This window comes from Hesperophylax consimilis, chromosome 15 (assembly GCF_061612785.1).
Source record: "Hesperophylax consimilis isolate HC1 chromosome 15, BYU_Hcon_1.0, whole genome shotgun sequence".
NCBI classification, from domain to species: Eukaryota; Metazoa; Arthropoda; class Insecta; order Trichoptera; family Limnephilidae; genus Hesperophylax; species Hesperophylax consimilis.
In genome coordinates, this window is record NC_142850.1 from 32,810,142 (window position 1) to 32,837,027 (window position 26,886).

The following is a 26,886-nucleotide window of genomic DNA, read 5'->3' on the forward strand; positions in this document are numbered from 1 at the left end:
GGAGTTTTAATGCCCACCCTGATGATGGCATCGAAGGATGGAACTTGCAAAGGATGGAGAAAAACTACATAGACTGAATGCCGAGAAAAAAAATGGTATGTTTTTATTTTTTATATAAATGCCGCACAAGAGTCCCAACTTCTCTCAACCGTCTGGGGCGAGTGAGACTATAACACCCGTGTTGTGAGGCTGAGGGTGTTGTGGAGGGGATGGGGAAGAAGTAGGTGGGGAAGTACTTAGCTCCACACAGGAGGCCCTAAGGAAAATACTTTCCCTCAGGGTCTGTGTAATCTTATATCTATTCTTCCATCGATTTCGGAGGGCTTAAAGAAAGAAGGCCGATGTAAATGTAATTAATAAAGCTAGTTACTCGATTGAACTATGAATTGTAAAATATTATACCAAACAATAAAAAAAAAGAATTAGATCCAAATGGTCGCGCATTGAGCTATTAATAGTTGTACATGAAAATATTTGTATCTCCCCCAATCAGCGAAGATCCTGGAGGAGTTTAATTTAAATATCTCTTTGCAAAGGTCTATCGTCGGGTAAGGAAGGAAGCGTTGTGATGGGATAGGTGGCTAGGTGGGCAGATAGCTAGGTAATTACAGCCCCAAGGAAATATTTGCTTCTCCGCGCGGACGTAAATTTGTTTCGCAAAACTTGGGCCCCATCAAATGGAGCCGTTAATCCGAGATGGGAAGATGCTCGTGAATAATTAACCGCAAAAACCTTTTAAATCGCCGCAATACACCAAACATTTGAGTGGAATCATTGACAAACGCGGTAAGCAACACTTTTACAAATAATTTTCGAACATATAAATTTGAAGTGATTTTCAACCCCTAATGGATAACGTAGTCGCAATATTGTACGCGAAACAGTTATTGGTTTTCTGGTAGACTGTTATCAATGTTTAACACAACAGAACTATTGGAGTAGGTAGCTGTGGTTAACCGTTAGAATCGGAAATAATTCTGATTTAACCTTAATCTTTTCGATCGATATTATGGACTTAAAAGACACTGCGTTGTCATATCTGCACAGGCTTTCGTAACAAACTTGAATTAAACGCACTGGCGGGATATGTCCAGTGTAGGGGGGTACTTATTAACAGACAGAGGCCATGTATAAATAAATTGTTGCAATTGTAACTGATGTAGGTACTTCATCTCTACACTCTCAGACAGGGAGAGGTAATTGGGTAACAGGTTGGGTGGGAGAATTCAGGAACATGTTTTAGAAGGAAATGCATATAATTGCGCCAACAGATAGCCAGGTACTTCCCAACCTTCCTCTTTCTCCCGTTTCTTCCCCTTCTCACTCCTCTCAGCAACACACAATAATTGGGGAAGCCACAGAACCACTGATTCCGAACAGCTCGTAGATATTCAATGAACGATATTCACATACAAATAAATAGTCTGTGATGTGGGTTAGTTATTTTTGCGTGAAATTATTACAATATGAAAAATGGATTGATGAACTTAAATTTGCTTTGAATTAGCGTGTCATTTAAAAAAACAACTGATTGTGAAGAATTCAGATAAGCGATAAAATAAGTACCCGCACGAGGATAAACGACTATTGCTAAATTATTATTCTCTTCAAATTATTGGAAACTCTGGTAATAAACGGGATTGCAGACCTCGCGAATGAATTATCAGGTTTCCTGATAAACTTTTAGTAAATTACGAATATATTATCATGACGTCGGAACACGCGTTAATGAAAATCTGAAGTTTTTTGCATTACAACCAAAATTATTTACTATGCAGTTTGATAATTCCTAAAATCATTTAATAAGGCCAATTAATTTGTCGTGAAGGCCACAATCGATTTTCTCTCCACATATCGAAAGTATAATATTTTAAAAGAATATCGTTTTAATTGGGGTTTTCAAATTTGAAACTGATTTGTCAAGAATTCAGACCATCCCGCGATTTTTATGGATGCTAGTATTATTTACATAAATATGGAAGGATTATCAATAAATGAATTCTGCTGCCAGTATAGATAAATGGATGTATGAATGTTTTTCGTTTTAAATTTTAATCCTCGAGTATTACCTAACCTAACCTGCTTATTGTACTTTGAGCAGGTAATTTTGACTAGCAGACATGTTGCAGAATTGTAGGAGTTGTAGGTCGGTTGCAAAACCACAGCGAGACGGAAACCCATCAAACGCATCCCAACCAGATACACACTCCGCGACGCAACAAACTAACCAACTAATCTTCACGTCATTTCACCGCAGGTATAGACAGTGCGTATGGTATACCACACAACTATGTCTTAACATGCATTACTTGATCCACAGTCTTGCAAGATCCAATATATAAACATTCATTATCAGAAATATCATAACTAATAGAAGAAAGGGGTCGGGGCTCCCTAGGTCCCCGGGGGGTCTAGCACCGTCAAATCGATAACTTTACAATGTAGAATCGTAAGCGTAACTACCGATGATTTCATTCCGATTTACCGAGCACGGTCGCGCTGTTGATAACCAACCGATATTGATAACGCAATAAATCAGAATTCGACAAACGCTGGCAAAATTGGCGCATTTCTCTACGAATTAAGATTCCGAAACTCAGACGACTACGTAAAAGTAAAAAATATGAATAAATTGACAATTTCGAATTGAAATATTAACTCAGTACTAAGAGTCAGTATTAAGAATCAGTACTAATATTACTACAGTTTTAACAGTGCATAAATACGGTTTTATACATAATCAATACGTAAGCAGAGCCAAAATTCTTATTTAAAAACGATAAATTGTCATAACATCCCTATCTCTCTTTGCGTTATATGTCTTTCAATAGTTATCCTTTTCTGTGTAATGTACCCAAGCTCATCCCTGTCTCACTACTCCATTGTCCTTTTTTATATTATCTCCCTATTTACCTATATACATGCACACACAAATCATTTATGCTTAATTGACATTTTTACCCGGCTAAGGTTGAGCAAACGAAACCGGTCGGTGTATAATTTTTTTTTTAATTAGTGTTTAATAAGTGTTTTTTCATATCAAACCACAAAGTGAGTACTATTTATCAAAAAATTGAACGACTTTAACTTAATATATTCATAATAATAAGTTTTTATTCTTGGGAAGCAATTACTTTGTGGTTAAACATTATATTTTTAATTAAATCAAACACTTTGTTTTTATTATTATTTTAGTTTTAAGAATGTTTTTTCACATCGACCGGTTTTGCTTACATATAAATAATAACTAAATTTTAAGATCCTTCGTCAGTAGATAAATAAAAATTAAATACTAAGACAGAGGAGTAAGCGCTTATATGTAGATATGAAGACAGAGGGAGACATTATTGTTAAAAATATAATAATACGTGTTTTACTTTCTTCTTTTTTTGTTGTAACAAATAGATATAATGATATCCTCACTGGGATCTCTCGTGCTGAGGATTTCATTTACATATTATTAAAATTTAGTAGTATTGATAATATAAAGTAAATATATTGAATAGTGTTCTTTTCTGAAATAATTACAAATTTTTTTTTGTTCAGATGAGAGGTTTCAATTTCAGTTTGTTTTTGGTGTCAGTATATTATCTATTTCCGATCTCCCTATATTGTGTATCCAGCTTTTTATTTGAGATTTAATTGTTAAAATATTGTGGTGAGTTTTGGATGAGAGTGGAATTTTACTGTAGAGTTTTGTACCATAGTGTAAGAAGGTTTTTCGCCCAAATGTTGTATACAGGGTGTATCGGCACGTACCAGACAAACTTTAACCAGCTATTCCTTAGCATATTTGCAGTAAAAAATCTTATGTGCACTTTGCTGTCCGGTAACGTTTTTTTTTTAAAATAAAAAATTTACTATTCATATTTTCACCACATGTCACCAATGTTTTATCCTTTGTCTAAGTTTGAAAACCCATCTGGCAATATTTTATTCGAATTCCGTTGAATAATGTACGTGTGTACCTATATTGGCGCGCAACGAAATGGCACGGCACCATTCGTCTCATTTTTAACTATTATTATTTAGTGTGTGCGAAAGAGCGAAGACGCTTTTCGACATACTTGCTTATAACAGCTGTTGAACACGAAAAGCAACGCCAATGACAGTGATGGAGCGTGGTAATTTTTATTTTTTTTTGTTTTTAATTGAAAAAAAAATGCTACCGGACAGCAAAGTGCCCATAACATTTTTTACTCCAAATTTGCTAAGGAATAGCTGGTTAAAGTTTGTCGGGTTAGTGCCGATACACCCTGTATATGTAGTTTCTTGTTGGATATGCACCCTGAGATCGTGTTTCTAATATGTGTGTCAGTTGTTATTTCTTGTGTTGTGTAGAAACTGATAATAAATACCTATTGTCGACTGATTTTTAATAGGATCATGAATTTAACAATAGAATATTTATCTCCTATATAAATAAAATGTGTTTGCTACGTTATTGGTGGGCAACTTAATTTCTCGGGAAACTTTCTGGGCAGAGGGAATTGCGGGAATTAACACTAATGACCTTTATTTTCCCTCCCGGCTCTTCAATACTCTCCCCAGATCGAGGAATTTATTTTGTTTGAACGTCAAACAATTTTTCATAATACAAAGTTGTAAGAAATGTTATGGAGGTAATTTCGCGTTGTTACTTCGCCTCCGTTGTTTTAGCATTCAATTCCCAATTACGAAGCGGTCTGGAGGAAATTATTATCGTTTTGTAAAAATGGCTTTTTCGCATTCCGCGGAATTTTATGGCGGTAATAACTTAACACTTTGCGGAACTAATAAACACTAAATAAAATACAAATTAATAACCCGGTAAAGGTCAGTTAAAAAGGTTAATTTATATTGGATTATAATTTAATATTGTTAGTAGGGTAACTATACAAGCCCAAATGTAACGGTTGATTATTTTATGGACGATAAAATAATTGTATGATATACATTAAATACTCATGGATATTTTTAACAAGGCATTTTCTAGCCTTGATAAGCGCCTTTGAGTTAATATTTTATAAAAATTACCCGAGTAATACTTGATGGTGAATCCGGAGGTAATTGAAATAAAGAAACATTTTTTTACATATACAGGGTGTCCGGAAACTCGTAGTACAAGCGGGAAACTGGTGAATCTACATCACATTTGGAGTCGATTTTGTAGTATACTTTTTTTTTATTTGAGCTTTCGTTATCGAGTAAATCGAATTTGAAGTTGATTTTTTTTTATTTTTTTTAATTTTTTTTTTAATCAAATTCTTATAAATTATTACTGAAGATCAAAGTACCCAACTAATTAAAACTATTTGAAAGTAAAACAAATGAAGAAACTCGGATTTGAAGCATTATTTTGAAATCACCCTTCATTTAACCCGGTGTAATCATAAAATATTTCTGCTCTGCAGGGTTAAAACATCTGTTATTCAACCCTAAACACCAGAAAAAACTTTAGCCCTAAAATAGCCAAAAAATATTTTTTTTTGGTTTTTTTTTTTTTTTGAAAATGCTCAAATCAAAAAACTTTATGTTTTTTTGGGTTCCCCATGTGGTGTAGATTCTCCAGTTTCCCGCTTGTACTACGAGTTTCCGGACACCGTGTATACATCAAATAAGTTTTGGAAAATTAGTGGCTTTGATAAATGAAACCGCACAAGAGTCCCAGCTGCTCCCAACCATCTGGAGTTATGGCATCCCCAGTTGGGGTATGTTGTGAGACTGACGGTAATGGGGGAGGGGAAGATGGGGAAGACGGGGAAGGCGGGGAAGTACCTGGCTATTCAGACCTGGTCGCCAAACACGGCCAAAGCACTATTTTTAAAGTTCTACAGTGTACACGGTGTCCGAAAACTCGTAGTACCACATAGAAAACAAAAAAAAAATTATTCGTTTTTTTTTTGTTTTCTTTCTTTTTAACTAAAGAGATTGAAAAAAATTTTGGAGCCGGGTCTAAGCTTTGACGCATTTTAAAAGACATTAAACAGGTAATATTTCCCCCACAGCGACCGTTGTATTTCATATTTGGCCTAAATAATTCAAACGTCGGGCTCGATTTAAAAACTCAATAGTACACCACAATACCGAATCTAAAATGATTTGTTTTCCGCTATTAGTACGTGTTTACGAAAACCGTACAAATTGGTATCCCTATGTGCGGTTAACCCATTAAACGCCATCGTCTACTTAAGGACACGTAAAAAAATCATTTTTCTGAATATGGTATTTTGTGGAAACTACAAATGGAAGTTCATATATTATGTGTATTAATATATTATAAACACATTTTCTGGCTCTGTCGTCTTCGACACAATTTACAAAAAATATAATTTTGGAAAAAACAAGTAAGTTATGATGAAAATAGAATCAAATGGCGCACGGTGAAAACTTTGCGTCGACACACCAAGAGTTAATGGGCTAAGAGTTAATGGTGTTGTATGGTAAATAAAATTTTAAATGCATTTTTTAGAAATATCACATGGGCACTTTAGTTCGTGACGTGAATATGTCTACGCGAGTTTTGCACACTTGCATATCCCTGCGGAAGAAGGGCCTGTTCTTAAGTCCTGTAGAGCTTTTCCGGAAAGATCTCCTCACAATTAAATAATATTCGAGCATCTGTATGTAAGGGAGGGGACAATTACATATTTCATTTTACATCTTTCTCGCATTTGATAAATACTGGCGTCCCACAGGAATCGGTTCTGTATCCGATTTGTTTTTGTTACACATCAAAGAACTTTTGAAATATGCACCAATTCATTATTATGCGTTTGGCAGTACAGTTCATGACAGCTTTTTGTTTGACAATCTCCCAAAGACCACACAAACTCCAACGACTCTGAGAGTTTTGAAGCAGAGAATGGACGGTTACGTCGAGGTTTTCCTCTTGGGGTAAGAATAATCTCGTCGAATTTAATGTTTAAACTACCCAATCATAACTGAATACGTCTAAAAGGAATCTAAATGAAAATCTCTTTCAATGAAACCAATCTTCCCAAGTGATCTTCCGTTGATATGCTTGGTGTAACTCTAAGTGACCTGCTCGGGTACGAAGGCTCTAACGAAGCCAGAGTTAAATTTGCCTTTCAATAGCTGGACGCACTGTACAGGGCCAGCAGATACTTAAATAGTACAAAACTGCTAACCCAGCACAAATCGCAAGTGCGCCCCACGGTTAAATTTGGCAGTCACTTCTAGTCTGGAGGAAAAAAAAACATCGATTCTTTGCAGAAACGGGCGGAACGATTGATAGATTCTCAAATCTCAACGAATAGCAATATTTGGAGCATTGGCGTTGGGATGGGACGCTGTTCTTGTTCTACCATTATTTAAATAGAAGATACTTCGAGGAACCAGTGTCATTGATTTCTTTGACACCGGTGCACATTTTGAAATACGCCAAACACGCGCTTAACATTTAGACATAGTTGAAATTTGTCGCATGAGAACGGGTCGTTTCTACGACTCATTCTTGAGTTCAACAGCTCGGCTTGGCGAACTATTTGCCAACCTCTATTTCTCCCTCCTACAGCATGTTCACTCTACTAAATACCCTCCACACAGCATCCCCAAATATGACATTACACATCCTGTGTGGAATTAATGTTTAAAAAAAACGTATATAGGTATATGAAATAATTGTAAAATAGTTACCGTTTCCAGTCAATAAGTCCCTCTCCTTCTCTGGCGGGTCGTACATCTGCCTCAGAACGTGCAGGTCGTATCCGGCATCCCCCTCGCCGCCTCCCTCGTCCTCGTAGTTGATGATGTTCTCTCTGATGTCGTCCAGCTCCTTTTCGGCCCAGCCCTCCGAGCGGCGGCGGTGCACAACCACGGCCAGCAATAGTACTGTGGAAGGAACGCTCGGTTACAAACATACTTAGAAACAGGTACAAACATACATTACATTACTATCAGTTAGATGCATACTTTACAAACAGTTGAAATACACACACTTAGAAACATACTTAGAAATAATTTATTTTTTTGTTGATAGAAAACAGTCACTCTGTGGTTTGAAATATCTCTAATAAGATACTCGTAAAACAAAGTCACTATCAGCATCTGTCTGTTTGTGCGTTTATTTCTTCCAAACTACGCAACGGATTTTGATAGGGTTTTAACTATCGTTTAGAGAATTTCTTCCGGAAGGTTTTGTGTATATAATACATGAATATTATATTTATATAAAGTAGAGAAAGTCGAGCAACGCCAAATACACGTCAGCTACCTAATGATATAAAACAATAACATTATTTACAACCAATTTCGTGGTTATAAATTATATGGTATTATACTCTAGTATTGTATTGCCCTGAAGAAGCTTCGTTTTAGCAAAACCTGGTCGCCATTAGGTATAAAAAAACCTAACAATTTTTTTTTATTATGAGGGCGTTATTATGTTATTTAAAAAATCTAAGATACATTTAGAATTACACTTAACAACAACTCAAGTATCAGTCAGATGCATAGTAATTCACAAGCACACTCAGAAACAGTTACAAACGTACTTAGAATAGTAACAAATTTAAATAAAAATGCACTTAGTCATAGCCAGATACATACTTAGAAGCCACTTGATTAAGTTAGAAACAAACATAAGAACAATTATAAATATGGTGAAAGAGAAAGCACGGTTAGGCACATATTAAGAAACACAGAAACAATACATTATTCTTAGAAACCGAGAATGCCAACAAAAACGAATCATTCACGAAACAGTAGTTGAATTCCGTACAAAATTTTCCGAGTCACCGCGGCCGTAAGTTAAACTGGTACATGATAAAATTCGCACATGAAAATACTAAATGTATAACTTTAATACTGTATAAACTTTAACATGAAAAAATTACAATAAGAAAGAGGCGAAAAGTTCACAAGGCAAGGATTAATATCGTAACCCGTCGAAATCAAAATACCCATTCCGTTAAGCTGGCCGAAAGAACTTTCACTCAAGGCTCACGTGTATTATGCCGGAAAATAATTTCCCCGAGAGCTCGAAGGCAAAATTGAAACCATCGGAAATCTTATTTTTCTTAAAATGTCAAAGGGAAACTTCTAAAAGATTCCGAATGTTTCATTTGCTTTTATAGCGGCACACAAGTCACAGTGTTCTACAGAACAATTTGTAAAAATCATTTTAACTTCGTGGCCATTAAAGATAATACACCGTATTTTGTTGTGTAAAATTAAACTCCCCGAAATTGAATTTTGTACACGCTATATTATATAAAAGCATTTTTCTCTTGTGTTTCGACTTATTTATGCCATATTCTGGGAGATATTTGCTCGCTGGGTAATAATTGAAGTAGTACGAATCACGCAACGTGGGAGAAAGTCCTAACAGAGAAATACAATTTCGTACGTCTTTTTGTTTGTTTGACTACGCCTACGGATATACCGAATTCTAATCCAATTGGCGATTAAATAATGGTATTCTCCGCTTTGTTTGGTGTCAACCTAATATATTTATACGAAACTAGCTTAAACTAAGTCGCTTCTCCCGAGATTAACCCTGTTTTTCGACTCAATTGAAAAAATATTAAACACACAATACAGCGTCTTTCATTATTTGTTAACGATTAAATGGACATAACAAACCACATTTTAGAAATAAAGTCCCTAGAAATTCAAGACGGAAACAGCTGTGCAAAGTCACGACACCAGATGGTACATTGCACTTTGACACATTGTGGTCGGTGTAGATAGTGGTTTTCTAAGTCACTGTACTTCATTTATGTTGCCACAACAAGCATATTGGAGTACATCTTTTTCGGGCATGAAGTAATAACCGAAAACTAAAAAAAACTCAAATCACATATTACGAAGAAAAATCGATATGCTAATCATATTCACCGTCCAGTTCAGCGGGTAAGATAATAAAACTTCCGCGCGAACTTCCGTAAAACCTATTAGCCGCCAGCCCATAAAAGCACAAGCCAAATGATCAACCCGACGGGCGGAGGAAAAACACAAAAAAATAAAATAGAACTTTCACAACGCGATCAGGGAGCAGGGAGCAACTTGGATATAAGTTTTGAAGAACCGGAGATTGCGAGAGATCGCTAAGTATTTGACAATCGCACTCGAGTAGCACCAAACTAAAAAGAGCACGTGTGGACTCGGAAATATATTTTCCAAGATTAATGAACAAACCGAACCCTGCAGCGTTACGTGACAGGTAAATGCACCCGACTGCTATCGATGTGCCACAAATCCAACAAGTAAATTGAAAAGTTCGTGATCATCGGTAAACGCAATCTTTAGATGTCAAAAATACTAATTCTAGCTCAATATTGTATGCGCGATTATTTTAAAACTGTGTGACATAATAAGGATAACTTACTGAGGAGAATGAATATGCAGATGAAGATGGCCACGAGGAAGTTGGTGTCGAGACCGAAAGATACGGCTTTAGCCATGCTCAGTTGACAGCCAGGATCGGCGTTCTTAGCATCACTCGGTACTCCCAAATTGTAAGTCTAAAGAGAAAAAAAACATTAGAAGAACAATAAAAATGAGTTGAATTATTCGAAAAATATACTTAGTGAATACTTTAAGCATTCTTACCTCATCGTTGAAAGTCAAGTTACTGATGCAACCAGTGAATCCACTATCTGTTGGGATGTGTGACCAACCGAATGAAGCTCCTAGACTTTGCAAGTTAATGCTAGCTCCTCCAACTTGTAATGGGCCATTTACTGTGAACAAAATTATGTTTTAAAAATAGGTATTATTTTAGAAAAATCTGCATTGCTATGAAATGGCTGATAAAACAAAAAAATCAAATAAAAACAACTGGCTCACCGTTCAAAAGCTCGTTAGGTCCTGTTGGAGCTGCGAGGTTCATGCAGGAAGACATCTTGCATTTGTCCACAAACATCTCGATGCTGGTCTTCATAAGAACTATTTCTATAAGATGGTGCAGGTCATCATTCACCTTTATGTGTTTGTGTTCGATTCTGGTAGTGCCAGAACCGTAGTTGACCAGAAGAACTGGGTAACCGTTGTTAAGCTCCAATGACATGAAATCTGTTGATGAAACAAATGTAACGAAATATTATATCTATCAAATAATATTTAAATACTTATTAATGTATCCAATACGTCCGTCTCGACACAGGTATATCCTAGTGAGACAGATATCGAAAAACACCTGTAAAAAAAACTTAATATTGGTAATAAATTAAAAAAAAAAAAAAAACATTAAATACTGGGATTCCTGCTAAATGTCTTAATTCAAATATAACAATCTGTTAGATATCTTACCTTGAATTCGGAGGAACGGTTTATGACTCAAGGGGCCAGCGTAGAAGATAAGTCCAGTATCGGCTACTGATTTGATAGTGATTGAGATGCGTCCTTCAGAGCAAGCCTTTGGCGTAGGATATAGTGCCCAGCCATCTCCGTGGAAGCCTACATCTGTGTGTTCGCAGTGAGGACCCTTGAGGCCAGGAGGACATTCGCAGTGTTCGGCGAATGGGGTTCCTGTTAGAAAAGTAAAATCGAAAGCAATTCAAGAATTAAGACCCAGTAATAAAGTGATGTAATGACTTGTTATTTTATTATAATATACTGGTTCTATGACAACCCAACACATTGAAATTGAAAAGTGATAAAGTCACTAAACGTGACTTTACATCACTTAAAAAATAAACATAACGTAACCTAGTTTTTTAATCACCTTTCATGACCTTAAACCACATTTCAAAAGTATGTTCATTTTTCACTGTGTTGAGTTGTTCGGTTACCTTACGTAATATATTTATTTAAATTGATATTCGCTTCAGGAACCCATCCTCCGTCAGGTCAACGTTACAAAATAATAAAGGATGGTTTATGAAGGAAGTGAACCGATTCAACAAATTATTAAGATGTACTTGGAATACGAGAGACTTAAAATAAAATGAACTTGTAGTAATAATATGGGCTTAGAATAAGAATTTTGATTTAAAAAAAATCATTATAATAAGAATGACTTGGAATAAGATGGACTTGGAATTAGATAGTCTCGTAATAAGATATGGTTAAAATAAAAGATTGTAAAAAGATCAAAAACAAACCTCCATTCAAGCAAATTGTTGTTGATTCCAACACGTCACAGCTGCACTGTGGGTTGACTACGGCAGATACTCCAATAAAGCTGGTCTTATTCGTGAAGACGGACATTGGGACTTTATTTTTTACAAGCTCATTTCGACAGGAATCTTCGCAGTGAACCTTCTCCAAAATACACTCGTCGATGCTGACCATGTAAATCTTCAAACCAAGTAGAGACTCCAACTAAAGAGACAAAATATCGTTAAATGCGTATTTTTATAGTACCTAAATTTATAAATTGTATTCCGTCAGGTGCATTTAAACACCTTTTGGCTTTGGTTAAAGTATAATTATCATTCTTAAAATTAGCGTTTAATAATTAACTGACAATAAAGGTCAAGAAAAATAAAAGTAACTTTCTTATATAAAAGTAACCCATTACTACCAAAACATAAACACGAAACAAATTACTCTTTGAATACTTCTAAACTTTCTAATAATTAGGGACATTAAGTTCCAGTTCTGAACTCAAACAAGTAGCAGGTAATATGTACGATGGGGAAATCAATAATTTATTCAAGAAATTCGTCTCGAAATTATATCAGAAATCATTAATAAAGATACAATACCTCATCTATATTAGACGTTGCCATGGCGTTCATCTTTTCGGGAGGGTAATAGGGTGAGCCGTGGGCAGAGAACCTCACATCAAGGAAGGATTCGTTTACAGTGGGTTTATTGTACACCGTAAAGACGTCTACGTTATCCAAACTAGCATTCAGGATCACAGATAACCGTTGCTGGAGAATGTCCTTTTTGCTGAGACCCTGGAAGAAACAATCCGATTACATTTCTTAAGACCTTCGAGAGAAAGTTGATTCAGTAAGTAAAATGGAGATTCGTTCCATTTTCAGTGTGACCAATTACAATTCATTGGAGACTCGAGTTGGCCCATAAAATATGATTTAAATAATTGATGGCGCGAATAAATCTTTTTACGTCAGAATCAGTTACCGTGGGAGAGAGACTTGCACTCTGAATACGGTGGATAGTAAATTTAATACTGCAACAATGGTGTTTCATAAGGTTTAAAGTCTACAAAAAATGCAAATTAATAGATTTAAAAAACCTTGTTATACTGAGGCTTCGTTCACGGAAGCTTTCAAAAACGGGGTTTTACTTTATCGAGGACTAAAGCGATAGAGAAAACTATCATAAAGGGACGCGTAAAAAACAAAAACAATGATATTGCACAGTGAGTAAAAAAAACATCTTTCTTTTGAACTGGGTCAGATCGAAAAAAAAACTATTGAAAATATTTTCAAGAGTTTGCGAGAATATTTTCACAATGTATCTTTTAAATCTGATAAAAGTGGACAATAGGTTTCCAGGGAAAAGTCCTTCTAACAAAACAAGTGCAATAGCATCACCGACGAGGAAACATCTCAAACATTTTCCATGGCTTATTTTGACAAAGGGGAAGTTGACAAGAGTATGCGATCGTTCCAGTGGAATTTCCGCTCCGGGGATTTCTCGTTGCGGAAAAGGATCGATCGGATTTGCACTTTCTTTTATTTATAAATTTACTACTCATTACTATGCATTAAGTACATAGAGAGACGGGTCCTTACGTTACCCTGATTCCAACTTGCTATAAAACGTCGCGAAAATCAGGAATAAAGTCACTTAATCATGTTGAATCAGAAACTCATCTACCCTTATTGAGCGAGTATACAAAATTAATACGGGGATGTTTTGATTTCAGACCCAGTAAAGTTAATACATGAACGCAGTTCATTACATTCTATCTAAATTTATATCGCTTTTGATTTTTGTTTAGCTTTTTTACAAAAACATCTTGATAATACTATTTTTTAAATTTTTATGTAAAATCGCACAAAAGTCCCAACTGCTCCCTACCGTCTGGAGCCAGTGAGATTATGGCATCCCCAATCGAAGTATGCTGTGAAGCTGAAGGTAGTGGGGAGGAGAACGAGATGGGGAACATCGTAACAGAAGACAAATTTAACAATTTAGACATTTATTTTCATCGCTGGGTTTGTAAATTAATTTATTCGCAACATATTTTGTTATATAACTAGTGATCGGAATAGCGAAGTACTAAGCAGAGTTGAAGTCTCTCTTTTGTGCCGACAATTAAAACAGAGCTCATTTAATGAAGATGCAATGAGAAATCGGTCTCGAGGAAAAGTGAAATAATCAATAAACCACTTTTCAATTACCGAAATGGGCACACTTCCCACTTATTATATTGCTGCTGACCCTGTACACATCGCAAGTGTGCCCCACTGTTGAATTAGGTTATCACCTTTGGTCTGGAGCCCCTACATACTTGAAAAAATACCTCGACTCTCTGAGCGGTCCGTTTGATAGATTCCCCTAACTTAAATTCTACTGATATTTAAATGGTAGATGATCCGAGGAACTAACGTATTGATTGATCCCTTTGGCAACTGAACATAGCCACTATAGCATGCACATTTGTACACGGTAAATTAGTTAAATAAAACATGTCACGGCTCATCTCTACGTCGATTGCCTCAGTGTTTCCTCCCTCTTACTACATGGGTATATTCAAGACCCACGATCACTCCCTCATCTCCTCAAAAAACCCCTAAATAGCGTCCCCAAATGTGACATACGCCCTGAGGAAAATTATATTTCTCGGGTCCTCTTAAGTGGAGTTAACATATAAATTAAAATAAAAATAAACTGAAGTTAGCTAAAAGTATTTTGATTAAAAAATACATAATTTTCTTATTTTATGTTCTATGATAAGGGTATCTGATAAACAAATAAATTATTAATTTGGATGAGAGTAACTTTCAAAACGTGTAATATAAGGGCATACTCAATCTATATTAAACAAATGTAATAACTAATCAAGAGATTGTTTGTCAAATATCCAAAGATTATGGAAAATATTTGCAACATTTTCGTTACTTGCAGCCAAATCCAATTTCTTTTCAGATTGTTTTTTATATATATTTTTACACATTGAAATATTGTTTTAATAATTATAAAAGTATGATCGTTAGTGACTTACCTTGTGTTGTACAGTGATGAAGTCCTCCGCAGAGGTGTTGATGAATCTGATTGATCCAGATTTGTCAACCGCTTCTTCGGGGATTTCTCTGACAGTTACGTTGACAGTGGCTTCCACCCAATGATATCTAATCAGAGGCATATTCTCTTCAGTTACCTAAACAAACAAAGAAACCATTAATTAGAGACAAATATTGTGCTTACAGTGAGAACTCTATATTACATTATGTTCATAGAATGTTTGTATATATATATATATATATAATTCATCAAAACAATTCACACGAGAGCATAATATTTATACACGATAGGGTTAGCAGTTCATACGCTACGAAGAGGACATTCCATACATGGCGTTCGGAAATAAATGGTACAATCGGGAATCTGGTGAATCCGTGCATAAAAAAATTTACACCTTCCGGGGAACCCTTCGATATACTATTTTTATAGGTTTATTATTGTTATCTCAAAAAAATGCTTGTTTGAACATTTAAGTTGTTATACAGGGTGTCCGGGGGTAAAGTGTGTTCAACAGTGAAAACAACCTTAAAACATTGGAATTTCTAAAAAAGTTATTTAATTATCATGTGGAATAACCTCTCGAAGTTTGTGCGCTTTACCCCAGGACACCTTGTGTATTATCGATAGATATCGATATACTTTACAATATAAATGACGCGAAAATACTATAATCTGAAATACATAAAATAGATTTACGTTTTTTTCTATCCAAAAAATCTAATAAACGTTAAAAATCCAGAAAAAGGTAATTTTTGAGTGATAGCAAGAATTATGTAGATTTCCCGTTACAAATGTCGCCGCATATTACGGTACTATAATTTGATAATATAATATAATTTTTATTTTTTTTATTTATTTAAGGAGGAAACACAGATACAGACAGTAATTAAAAGATAATTTTATAAATCAATAACTTGAGAATTCGCCTGCATCCTAAATATTTCTCACGGATTGACAAAAAACAAATTTGTATATACTTACATTAAACCGGAGCACATAAGTGTCATTGGGTGTTCCTTCAGTCATGGTGATCATGCCGGTGCCTTCGTTAATGTCAAAGTGCGGACTCTTTTCGTTGAAAACGAGCCACTTAAACGTCTTGTCTGGGAGATCCCAATCATCGGGATCCGTCACGTAAACGCGTCCGATCTCTGTGTCCGGCGTCTCGCCCTGTGGGACAAAATAAACCATCAGCATTTTAGTACAACCTTCAATAACTTCCTTCAGAATCCAACATGACACGGCAGCGTTTCCTTAATACTTGAGAAATAAGCTTTATCTAACATTAGCTCTACACAGGAGGCCATGAGGAAAATAATACCTATGTCAACTTTGGGGATGCTGTGTGGAAAAGGGTATGAGGAGTGGGTAAGAATCTGGGGGTCGGTGTGTCCAAGAGTGAATTTGAATGTTGGAATTCTTCCCTTCCACTGCAGTGCAAGGCGATGGGTCGAGAGATTCCTGTTTGAGAGGTAAAAATATCTCCCTCAACCAGTCTCTCCAAATCCGGCCCGCCAAACAGCAGGCGGGCAGACGTATCCGCCCCTAAGACCTAGAAAATCCTCAGCCCATAAACCTAGGCACCTCTGCTAAGTCACCATACGTAGCGTACCACTTGGACTGACAGCAAAGGTGTTGGTTATCCAATGAATGGTTGCCGAGACGGCCGTACCTACCCACACACGCCTCCTGAATTATCTCTTATAAAATAAATAAAAACGAAATTTCTTGCTCAGTTTAAGTAGGCACTAAGGAAATATTTGAGAACTTATTAAATGAAATTATATAACTCGAAAAATAACATGGCTAGACAAAGAAAACTTTTATTTTGTTAGCTTAAATAAATATACCCAAATTCGATCCATGTTTGTCAGGGAATTCCTTTTTATATTTCTATACTGGGGTAACCTACGGCAGAGATGTTTGTTATCAAATTGGTACCTATACCTATACCCACCTCCCAAATTGAAATTATAATAATACAAGATTGCACGAAGCGTGTGTCAAATGAGCTAGAATAGTGTGCATACGTGTGAAGCAATAATTATTGAACATTAAGGCGATGCACCAAGTCGTAGAGCATTTTAAATCTGTAAAATAAAACTCCTTACGTAGATGATAGCCATAAGATTTAAATTCTTACTTAACACCAAAAAGTGTGTTGTATTTTATTTTGCAAAGTTCAGGCATAAATATTAAAATGTTTTACAATTATTATACCTACAATAAAACTTTAACCAAAAAGGGGTTCGTAAGTAGGAAATTTTGAAGATTTTCAAATGTCGTTTATAAAGATATTATTTTTTTTGGGCTTATAAAAAGACTTATTACTTATATAAAAATAGCGATTATTTCAAGGGTCCAGAGGAATTTTACTCCCAGTATTTAATTAAAAGTATCCAAAAATTTCTAAGCGATCAAATTTTCATACCAAAAACACGTAATGGGGATGGGACTATGGCATTCCCAATATTATGGAATTTTGTGACTGAAGGGAGAGGGACAAGGAGCTTTAGGCAGGGAAGTTACAAGTTGTGCTGATGTAGTCACTGCATACGGCAAAAGCCATTTCTTTAAAGCTGCAAATTTTAATAGTGGTCTAAAACTTTTAGTTTCATACAGATATTTTATATAATATTACATTTCTATTGGTTTGCTTAAACCAGTGAAGTTTCCGCAAATTTAAATTGAAATAGAGTTAATACAAATTAAATTAGGTAACAACAAATAAACAAAATGCTATGTTTACAGCTACACATATTTTCCTCGAATAAACACAAATATACTTCTATATAATATTAGAAAAATGTCATTAATTAAATTCGATCTCTTGAATAAAGGATTTTGTAGCGATACCACGTGACATAAATTACGCTATAAATTCGATTTTCTTTCCTGGCCAGCCCCATAAAGGCAAAAGAACGAAGTCACGCTTCGAGATTTCCCCTCAAATGTGGCAAGATAGATACTTCTTCAAGTGTCATTTGGCCGAGGATCGTCGTTTGGAAGAGTGATGACGTAACCGCAGATGTCCACCGCTGTGGTTGTCAGTAATGCCCCGAAAGCCTTATAAAGGTTGTTTAATGTCCGCATTACACCTCCTACTACCCTACTAGGCTCAGCCACTGGGCAAAGGCGCCACGGACACTTGGGTAAGACCCTCCCATCTGGGCACCCATATATGGTCAATTGCGTTAACACACTTTGACTGAGAATGCCTTATAGACAACGCAACTAGTATAGAACTACACACCGAACAGAAAAGCTCAAAAAGTGTCATCTATAACGACGTTTTTTTAGTTTTACATTAACTCAACACAAGATGCCCTGGAAAATAATTTGCCTCACGGGCTATGTCATCTTTAAGATATTGTGTTTTTTTAAATATTGATACCACACAGGAGGACCTGAAGAAAATAATTTCCTTCAGGTCCTATGTCATCTTTTGAGATGCTGTGTGGAGAGTCTTTTTTAAAGTAAGAAAGAAGAGTAATTTCTTGGAAGGCAAACGGTATGAGGGTTGTTAGGAATATAGAAATCAATGTGTCTAGGAGTGACGGACATATGAATATATCCTTCCCAGGCGATGGGTCGAGAGACCAGAGGTCAAAGGATCTCCCCAAACCAGCCTCTCCCGATCTGGCCCGCAACGCAACTTGTCGGCAGGCGCATCCTGAACACACCTCACCTGATGAATCCGGGCACCCTTGCTAAATCACTACTCTAGGTAACCCACGGCAGAGGTGTTGGTTATCCGTTCGGTAATGGTTCCCGAGGCGGCGGTATCCAAACCCGCCTCTTAAATTGACTGGAGGTTTTTTATGAGGAGAGGAAGAAGTGAACATAGGTCTCGAAGAGACCCGTGTTGTGGGAGGGAGGAAACACAGAGGCCGGAATATCATTCCACAGTCTAGCTGTTGAACCCAAGAACGAGTCAAAAGCGACCCGTTCTCGTGTGACAATTGTCAACCGTATACATAAGCTGGGCGCGCGTTTGGCGTGTTTCCCGATTATGCACCGTTGCCGAAGGGATCAATGAGGCTAGTTCCCCTGAGCATATGTCATTGTAATACCGGTAGAACGAGGACAGCATACCTACCTGACGTCTGTGCTCTAAGGATTGCAATCCGTTTGTGAAGAGGTGGGAATCTATCAAACGAATCACCCGTTTCTGCACAGTGTCGAAGGTACTTAGTGGCTGTCAAATTCAATAGGGCGCACTTGCAATTTGTTGGCAGTTGTGTACTATTAATAAATAAATATGGATAAGAAATAAAACAGTTGTCGCCAGTTTAAAAAATATTTTTTGCGTCCCGAACTCCAGACAATGAAAGTGATTATTTATTTGTTTTTTTTTTCTCAATTTGGAAGAAGCAAAAAAAAATTTGACACACTTCGGCCCACAACACATTTCTATCGGTTTTTCTCTTCAGTGGAACTAACTATATATTATAGATATAAGATAATATAAGCCCTTTTCCAAAATATGCTTCTCTTTAAAGTAGGGTAAGAACTAAATAATTCACTTTCAAAAGTAAAAGGTTACTTGATTTTATAATACCGCTGTTAAGAGTGTAAAACCAACTACATTCAAAAATTTAAGAGTTAAATATTGCACTTTACGAATTTTAACCGCTCTATATTATTTGCAATATAAAATTACAAAAATTTTATAAGAATGATTACTAAATTGACAATTTTATATTCGCTGAGGAGAAATTATCCAGATTAAGTTAAAAAAAATCCCTTTTGCCCTTTCCGCCCATATGTATTCTATATTTAATTTTTAAGTTTAGTATACGTTTGATCCTGAAGAAGTGAACATTGTTCACGAAACATGTTGATTGTGTACAAATAAAGTGATGTAAATTGGCGACATCGCTTTTCTTTCAAATCGCCATAGATCACACCCTTCAATACTAATTATACTCATAATTTAACAAATTTCATTTTAATCTCTATTGATCCGGTTTTCAAACAAATACCTAACTAAATTTCACCCTGAAACATTTTACAACAAAACAAACAAGTTTCATGTTTACAATCGTGGACCTTACTCAACTGGCAATGAATTATTTGCCTCGAATACAATAAAGAAAGCAAATATGAGTTTATTGTATTATTTATACAAGCAAACTATAAAGGAAATTCATAACAAGTAAGAAAAAAACTTTCAAGCACTGAAGTCGCTCATAAAACACTAAAATAAGAACGGTGTATCTTAGAAATTCAGAAAACATCCATGACCGATGCTAAAATTTATAAGAACATGAAAATAGTAGGGTACAAAAGCCAACCGGAAGTGTTATCCCATTGGAACCGGAAGAAGAAAAGATATGTTCGAATTTCAAGTCTATTGATACAAATATACAAGGACAATAAATTGACATGAGCTCCAACGACTTGGGGTATTTCCTCAATAAAATGAAAATAAATAAAAGCCATATAATACGTGAAATGAAATTGTGTTTGCCCTTAACAAGGATAAAACCTAATAAAGAAAACGATATAGAAAATTGATAAATAATCTTTATGTAATAGAATTTCATGCCCACAGAAAAATATGATTAAATTCTACTTTCACATTATGATATACGACATTTTTATACTTTTTAGAATACTGAATAACTTTAAGTATATACCATTTAGAAAATTGATATTTTGCCATGAGTCTTAATTGATTTCTCGGCAAATTTTAAATGTCTCTATCTAATTTTCAGATTGGATACATAGCTACCTATCGTCGGCAAACGTACTATTTACATCAATAATTAACTTGCAGAGACAATTAAAGTATGAGAGAAACAATGTAGGGCCTAGGACACTTCTTTGGGGAACTCCGAAGGTGGTTATGAGTGGTTGGCTGATTTTGCATGATTTTCGAAACCCCTCCGTACTGCATACAAGCAAAAGTAATTAGTTCTATAAGTATCATATGATATTTCTTTAATTTGTTACGACTATTTTTGTAATGTATTAACTAACTGATTTTCCTACCTGCTCCTATTTTTACACTATTATTGTGTGATATTTATTATGCCTATAAAATTCATAAAGAAGTTTAATAAGTAAACGAATTATTTATTTCGGTTTTATGTCACATTTGATAGGTAAACAAATTAATATTTTAGTAGGTATTTGTATAAACGTGGGCTATTGGCTTGGTAGCAATTTCTTCCGACCAACCCAGATTTACAGCGGGATTAAAGAGCTCGTGTTTGGATATACGGCGCAAATTTACTTTAGGATAAATTTATTGTCGCACTATGATACAGGCTATATAGAAGTTATAATGGTGTGCGGTACTCGGAGATGTGAACGAATTTTAGAAGGTCAAACGTACATCGAATATACGTAGTTTGCAATCGTTCTGGTTTTCTCAAAAGGTCACAGTATATATTTAATTACTTAATAAGGAATTGTAATGAAAATGAGAAGATTTAAAAAAAACGTATACACACACAAAACAGCAAACGATTCTGTATTATATATTAAAAATAATTTAATATATAATTTTTTATCACGAATAACAGCAGCTGTACAAATTATCAAATTATTAGTAACCGTCAGGAACGTCATTGGACAGGGAGAATCATACCGTCATCCGACCCTAACGTCAAATTAATAAACTATCAATTCCCAGCAGGTACACTTATTAATGTTTTCTCTAGAAAGATGTTATAATCGTCGTGTCACATTATTTTACTCAAAATATAAGTTTTGCTGAAATCGATAAAAAAAAGAAAGAAATTGCAAGTCAGTCGGATGACACAAAAAAACTTCCCTCAAAATGAATATGGTTTCATAAATTAAAAATAATCGTGAATTCATGAATAAATAGAATCTTACAAAAGGAATGAATTCGTTTTGAATAAAAAATAAATAAAGGATAACGGTTGGGTCGACTCCTCGAGGACACAATATTAATCTGTTAATGAAATCTTGGTTGCCAAAAAAAGTAAGAAAAATTGAGTTTTTTTTATTCATTAATCTCTTCCCATTGGGACAAACAGTAAAACTGGGTGGAGAAAAGAGAGTAATGAACAGAGGCTGGGTTATTCCTTCAAAATTCATTACAAAATTGTAAGGGAGCAACAGAAACGAGGCTTTCTAAGGTTACACAGAAGAAATAGTTAAAATTTAGACTTGTCGATGGAATCATTAGAATATATGAGGTACAAGTAGATGGAATAATAAGACGGAGAAGCTCGGGGATGGCATGGTAAGAATAAGTCAATCAAATACTTCATTCGAGGCATGTCACCGCGTGATCTTGGAATAGACATATTGGAAATTATATGCTACTAGAAATGACTTTAAAGATGTAAAGAGAACAGATCTGATTAGCCAGCTCAATAGACACCTACTTCTGAACATTCCTTTTCCCTAACCCACTTAATTAATTCAGTCTCTTATAATAATAATTATATACGAGTACATGCCAAAAATCATTCAAATCTATTCCTAGGACGGATTGTTTCACAGAATTTGAACAATTCATCAACTTTCGAAGTTGATTTTCAAGTTCTGTGAAGGTTCTATTCTTCAAGTTATGTTATTTTATCATTATTGGCTAGTTGCTTCTCAAAACTGAAATAATAACAAATAGAATCTAACCTTCAGAGAACGTGAAAATGAACATTGAGAGTTGATGAATTGTTAAAATTCTGCGAGACAACCCATCCTTATTGTGTCTAATTCCACGAATGAGTAATAGAATCGCTTGGAAAATGGATTCTAGAAACGTGTTTTTTGGAAAAGTTTTTTTTCTAACTAATTAGTTTATTTTGAAAATATTATTATAAGTAAGAAAAAGTTAATCAAGGGAAACTATCACAAATAATCTTAGCCATAAAACTGTATTTTCTTATATTTTATAACGTAATTAAAAATATTATTTTAATTCCACTTAAGCGAAACTGTAGGAAAAGCATCAACTTATTCAAGTAGTGATTTCACTGATAGCTTTGTCAAGAAAAAATATATACAGAGTTAAAGATACTCGCAAGACGTAAATTCCACTGAAAAACACAAATTTAAAAAAAATTGACCTTCTCAACTAAGATTAAAAAAAAAGTCAAGTGAAATAAATTCGTTCACGAGACAAGAAGATATATATATATATATATATATATATATATATATGTTTTAAAATTATTTTAATATAGATCATATGGGTTACATTAATATATACATATTTTGCAAAATATAATATTAAGGTTCATAATTGGTCATGTATACCTTATCAGAAAAGAGGAGCTCTTTTGAAAGATCTTTTGAAAGATATTTTGAATAATGCAATACTTGAAGACAATGGCATCTGTATAACAATCTCACAGGATCTACTTCCTCATTTAAAGGTCTTTATTGAAAATATTTATATCCCGCCATCCTGTAAGCTTGGAATTGAATAGTGACCATTTGTTCACATCTCCTTTGATGTGAAATGGGTATTGTCTAAAATTTTCAAATTGAAAAATTGCGCATTCTGTGTTTGACGTCGCAAGAAGCGGTATTGATTTTAAGTCACGATATAGCGTTATTCTTTTCTTTATAAATAACGCTTTGTCTTCGAAAACATCAGGCGCTGTTAGTTAATCTTATGCAAATATTGCTTTGTCTCCACAAATCGCACAATTTATGGAAAAAACCTACGACAAAAAATATTTTAAAAATTATAACGTTTTTTGTGTTTATAACTACCTCGTAATGGTTATTTACATATAGAATGTTTGGTTTCTTGGCGACATATAACATATAAGGAAATAAAATTATAGCACAATAAAAATAGCAATTTTATTAATAAAGGTTTACTAGCTCAACGCAGTTAACTAGATCAAAACGGATTAATATTTTTTTTCTGTAGCCTCATTTTAAATTTTAGTCTCGAATTAAATACTATAAGTAAAGTACCTACCTGGTATAATTCTCTTCCTGCGGTATTCAGGTATTTTAACATGAATTTAGAATGAAAAGAGTGCCACAAGGTCAAAAAATCCAATAAATGTAAAATATCCGTTATTTCATTTAATTTATCTATTAAATAAGGCTTGGGGTATTATTTACCCGAAAATGGAAAGAAACTCCATCAGCTATTGAAAACTAAATGTAGGTATCTACCATCTAATCTGAAATTTACTTTAAAAGACTTTAGTCGCATTTGGATAGCAAATCTGAATAGCAATACACCTACTTCAATTCAATTTTATTTATTCATTTCAAAAACATTACAAATTTTTTAATTTCAATGAGTTTTTAATATATTCTTGTAATAAGAATTCTTAGATTAACAGTGTGTATAATTATTAACAGTGTGTGTATCAACTATACCAGTAATAATAACCTAACCTAACCTAACCTTACCTAATCTTACCTAACAATATACCTACTTCCTAACAATATACCCACTTCCTATCAATATACCTACTTCCTAACAATATACCTACTCCCCCCCCCATCTTGAGAAAATGGCTCTCAAAGTTTGATCAAAGTGATTATTGTTATGTGTGTTTGATTTGGAAAACTCTATTTAAAAATCAATAATTAACCATCCATAGGTTTTCATTTGTAAGGATTTTTACAGTTCACTTTATGAACTATTGTTTTGTTTATGTCTTATATTTAGGAGTTTTAGTGGGATATACAAATAGATATGAGAATTGATTAACCGCTTAAGAGTCCCAACCGTCTGCAGCCAGTGAGACTATGGTATCCTCAATTGGGGTATGTTGTGAGACTGAAAGTAGTGGGGAAGAGAAGGAGACGGGTAAGAGGAAGGGCTCAAACAAGGCCAAAGTCATTTCAAGCAAGGTTTCAATTCTGAATGGTGGTCTTACACCAGAACGATACTGAGAGTATCTTCCACTCTGGAACGTGCAATAGTTATTTTAATAATGTTTTTGAAGTTTATACAAATGCAGATTTGGCCCTAAATACAGTAAAGTATATGAAACATTTAACAGTAAATTACTTCAGATAATTTTAATACTTACATATCCATATAACCAACTGTTTTCAATGTCAATTTCATTGAATCCGTTCGTCTGGTGCATTGGAAAATTCACCACAGATTACAAAAAAATCATAGGTACCTACAATAATTATGCTAAGAAATACAATGAGATGCAATTTGACTTGCCAAGATAAAAAAAAAAATAGGAATTTAATTTCTACAAAAGCACATTTCAAATATAGAATAAAAATAATCGTCCAGTAAAATATGTCGTAGGTAGGTACAATCACATTTGCGTATTTGAAAAGATTCTTTTTTTAATTTAAAGTTTTTTCTTAACACATAATAATACGTACTTGCCCGCATAAGTTCTAATTTTGAAAATTCATTCGCTTTAATTTTAAAAAGCATTAGTTTACAAAGGGTTAATATCATAAGGGTTGGCTAAGTACTTACCTACTAGTAAACTCCGTAATAATGTCGTATTATTCATTGTGGTCGAAACATAAATTAATAAGAATTGTACAATAATTTCCCGTAATGGCCGATACAGATCTGTGCCAAAAAGTATGCTTAAGTGCGCGTAATAATTATTAGGCCAAAGTCTAAGTAATCGCATACTGCATGAAATAACTTTTCGGGTTTAATATCCATTTGGGCCACAATAAGTTGAAATAACATCAAACACTTATTGACACTAAAATGTAAAAATTATAAGTAGTGATTGCTTTCAAGATTGGTGATAAAAAAAATACCTTCAGCACTATTTTTAACCTAACTATTTATTCGTGTTTTAGAAGCCGAACGGGGTTGCAAAATATTGACTTGTTTAGTTGACTTACGATTAGTACCATTAGCTTTTTCAAAGAGAAATAATCTGTTAGTTATGAAAAATATGATATCTTGTATAGTGTATATATTTTGTATAATTGAATAAAAATGATATTTAAAAGCTCCGTAGCTTGGTAAACGTATTTCAGACAGAAAAAGATGTGCATCTTTTAAAACGTCGGAGGTCATAAACTAAATAGTAATTCATATCTGCTCAAATAAATCATTAAGAATCAGTTTTAGAAATATTACTGTATTTGATTTATAATATCAAAATGAATGTAGATACGTCTCCGGTAAAAAAAATGTGTAAATAATCAAATACACTTTTTTTTAACATTTGATGTACATAACGGGTTTTACATATTTTACCAGTATTATGAAAAGTAATAAAAAAATTGATACGTTGAAGTTTGAACAAAGTAACTGTAATAAAACAGTACCGAGCATAAAAATGTTTTCTGCTTAACAAAAAGAGTTTATTTGCAGTGCAAAGTATATCATAATAGCTGAAGCGTTGCCCGGTTTTAAACAGAGTTTTTTTAAACAGAGTTTTTTAAAATGAGTGTGCAAATAATCATCAAGATATACCAAGGGAGATTTAAAAAATCACATAAAGACAGTGACCATCCTCCTGTACTCCAAAACTGTACATTTGCTTAAAAACAAATCCACGCCGAAAAACAGCTCTTTATAAATATAGAAGATTGATTTGAAGGCTTGTCACATTTAAATGGTGGCTGTAATTTCACAAAACAAAGAGGTTCATTCAACGAAAAAATATATATTCGGACTTGATTTAACAAATCTAACCTCTTTAATATAAAGTCAATGTTCCAAAAATAAAACAAATTTTTGTTGTGATTCTGTCTGTAACTCCGGTTCAATGAACTGTAGAACTTGGATTTGCTTATAATTTAAGTAATTTTCAAAATTGGAATTTATTGTGGGAACTACTTAAGACAAGCGGTGAAGTGGGTAAGAAAATTATT

The 26,886-nt window shown here is 34.4% G+C and overlaps 1 protein-coding gene across 1 annotated transcript in view; it reads right to left on the bottom strand.

The window, feature by feature from the left end:
• The window catches only part of shg (DE-cadherin), a 675,856-nt gene that overhangs the window by 12,487 nt on the left and 636,483 nt on the right, over positions 1 to 26,886 (bottom strand). Inside the window, exons 14-22 of the mRNA XM_089640480.1 lie at positions 16,093 to 16,281; positions 15,092 to 15,247; positions 12,654 to 12,851; positions 12,048 to 12,267; positions 11,254 to 11,472; positions 10,792 to 11,016; positions 10,555 to 10,685; positions 10,331 to 10,466; positions 7,639 to 7,833 (exon numbers count right to left, since the gene is read on the bottom strand). Of these exons, the coding sequence (XP_089496606.1) occupies positions 7,639 to 7,833; positions 10,331 to 10,466; positions 10,555 to 10,685; positions 10,792 to 11,016; positions 11,254 to 11,472; positions 12,048 to 12,267; positions 12,654 to 12,851; positions 15,092 to 15,247; positions 16,093 to 16,281 (1,669 nt within the window). The remainder of the gene's footprint in view (positions 1 to 7,638; positions 7,834 to 10,330; positions 10,467 to 10,554; positions 10,686 to 10,791; positions 11,017 to 11,253; positions 11,473 to 12,047; positions 12,268 to 12,653; positions 12,852 to 15,091; positions 15,248 to 16,092; positions 16,282 to 26,886) is intronic.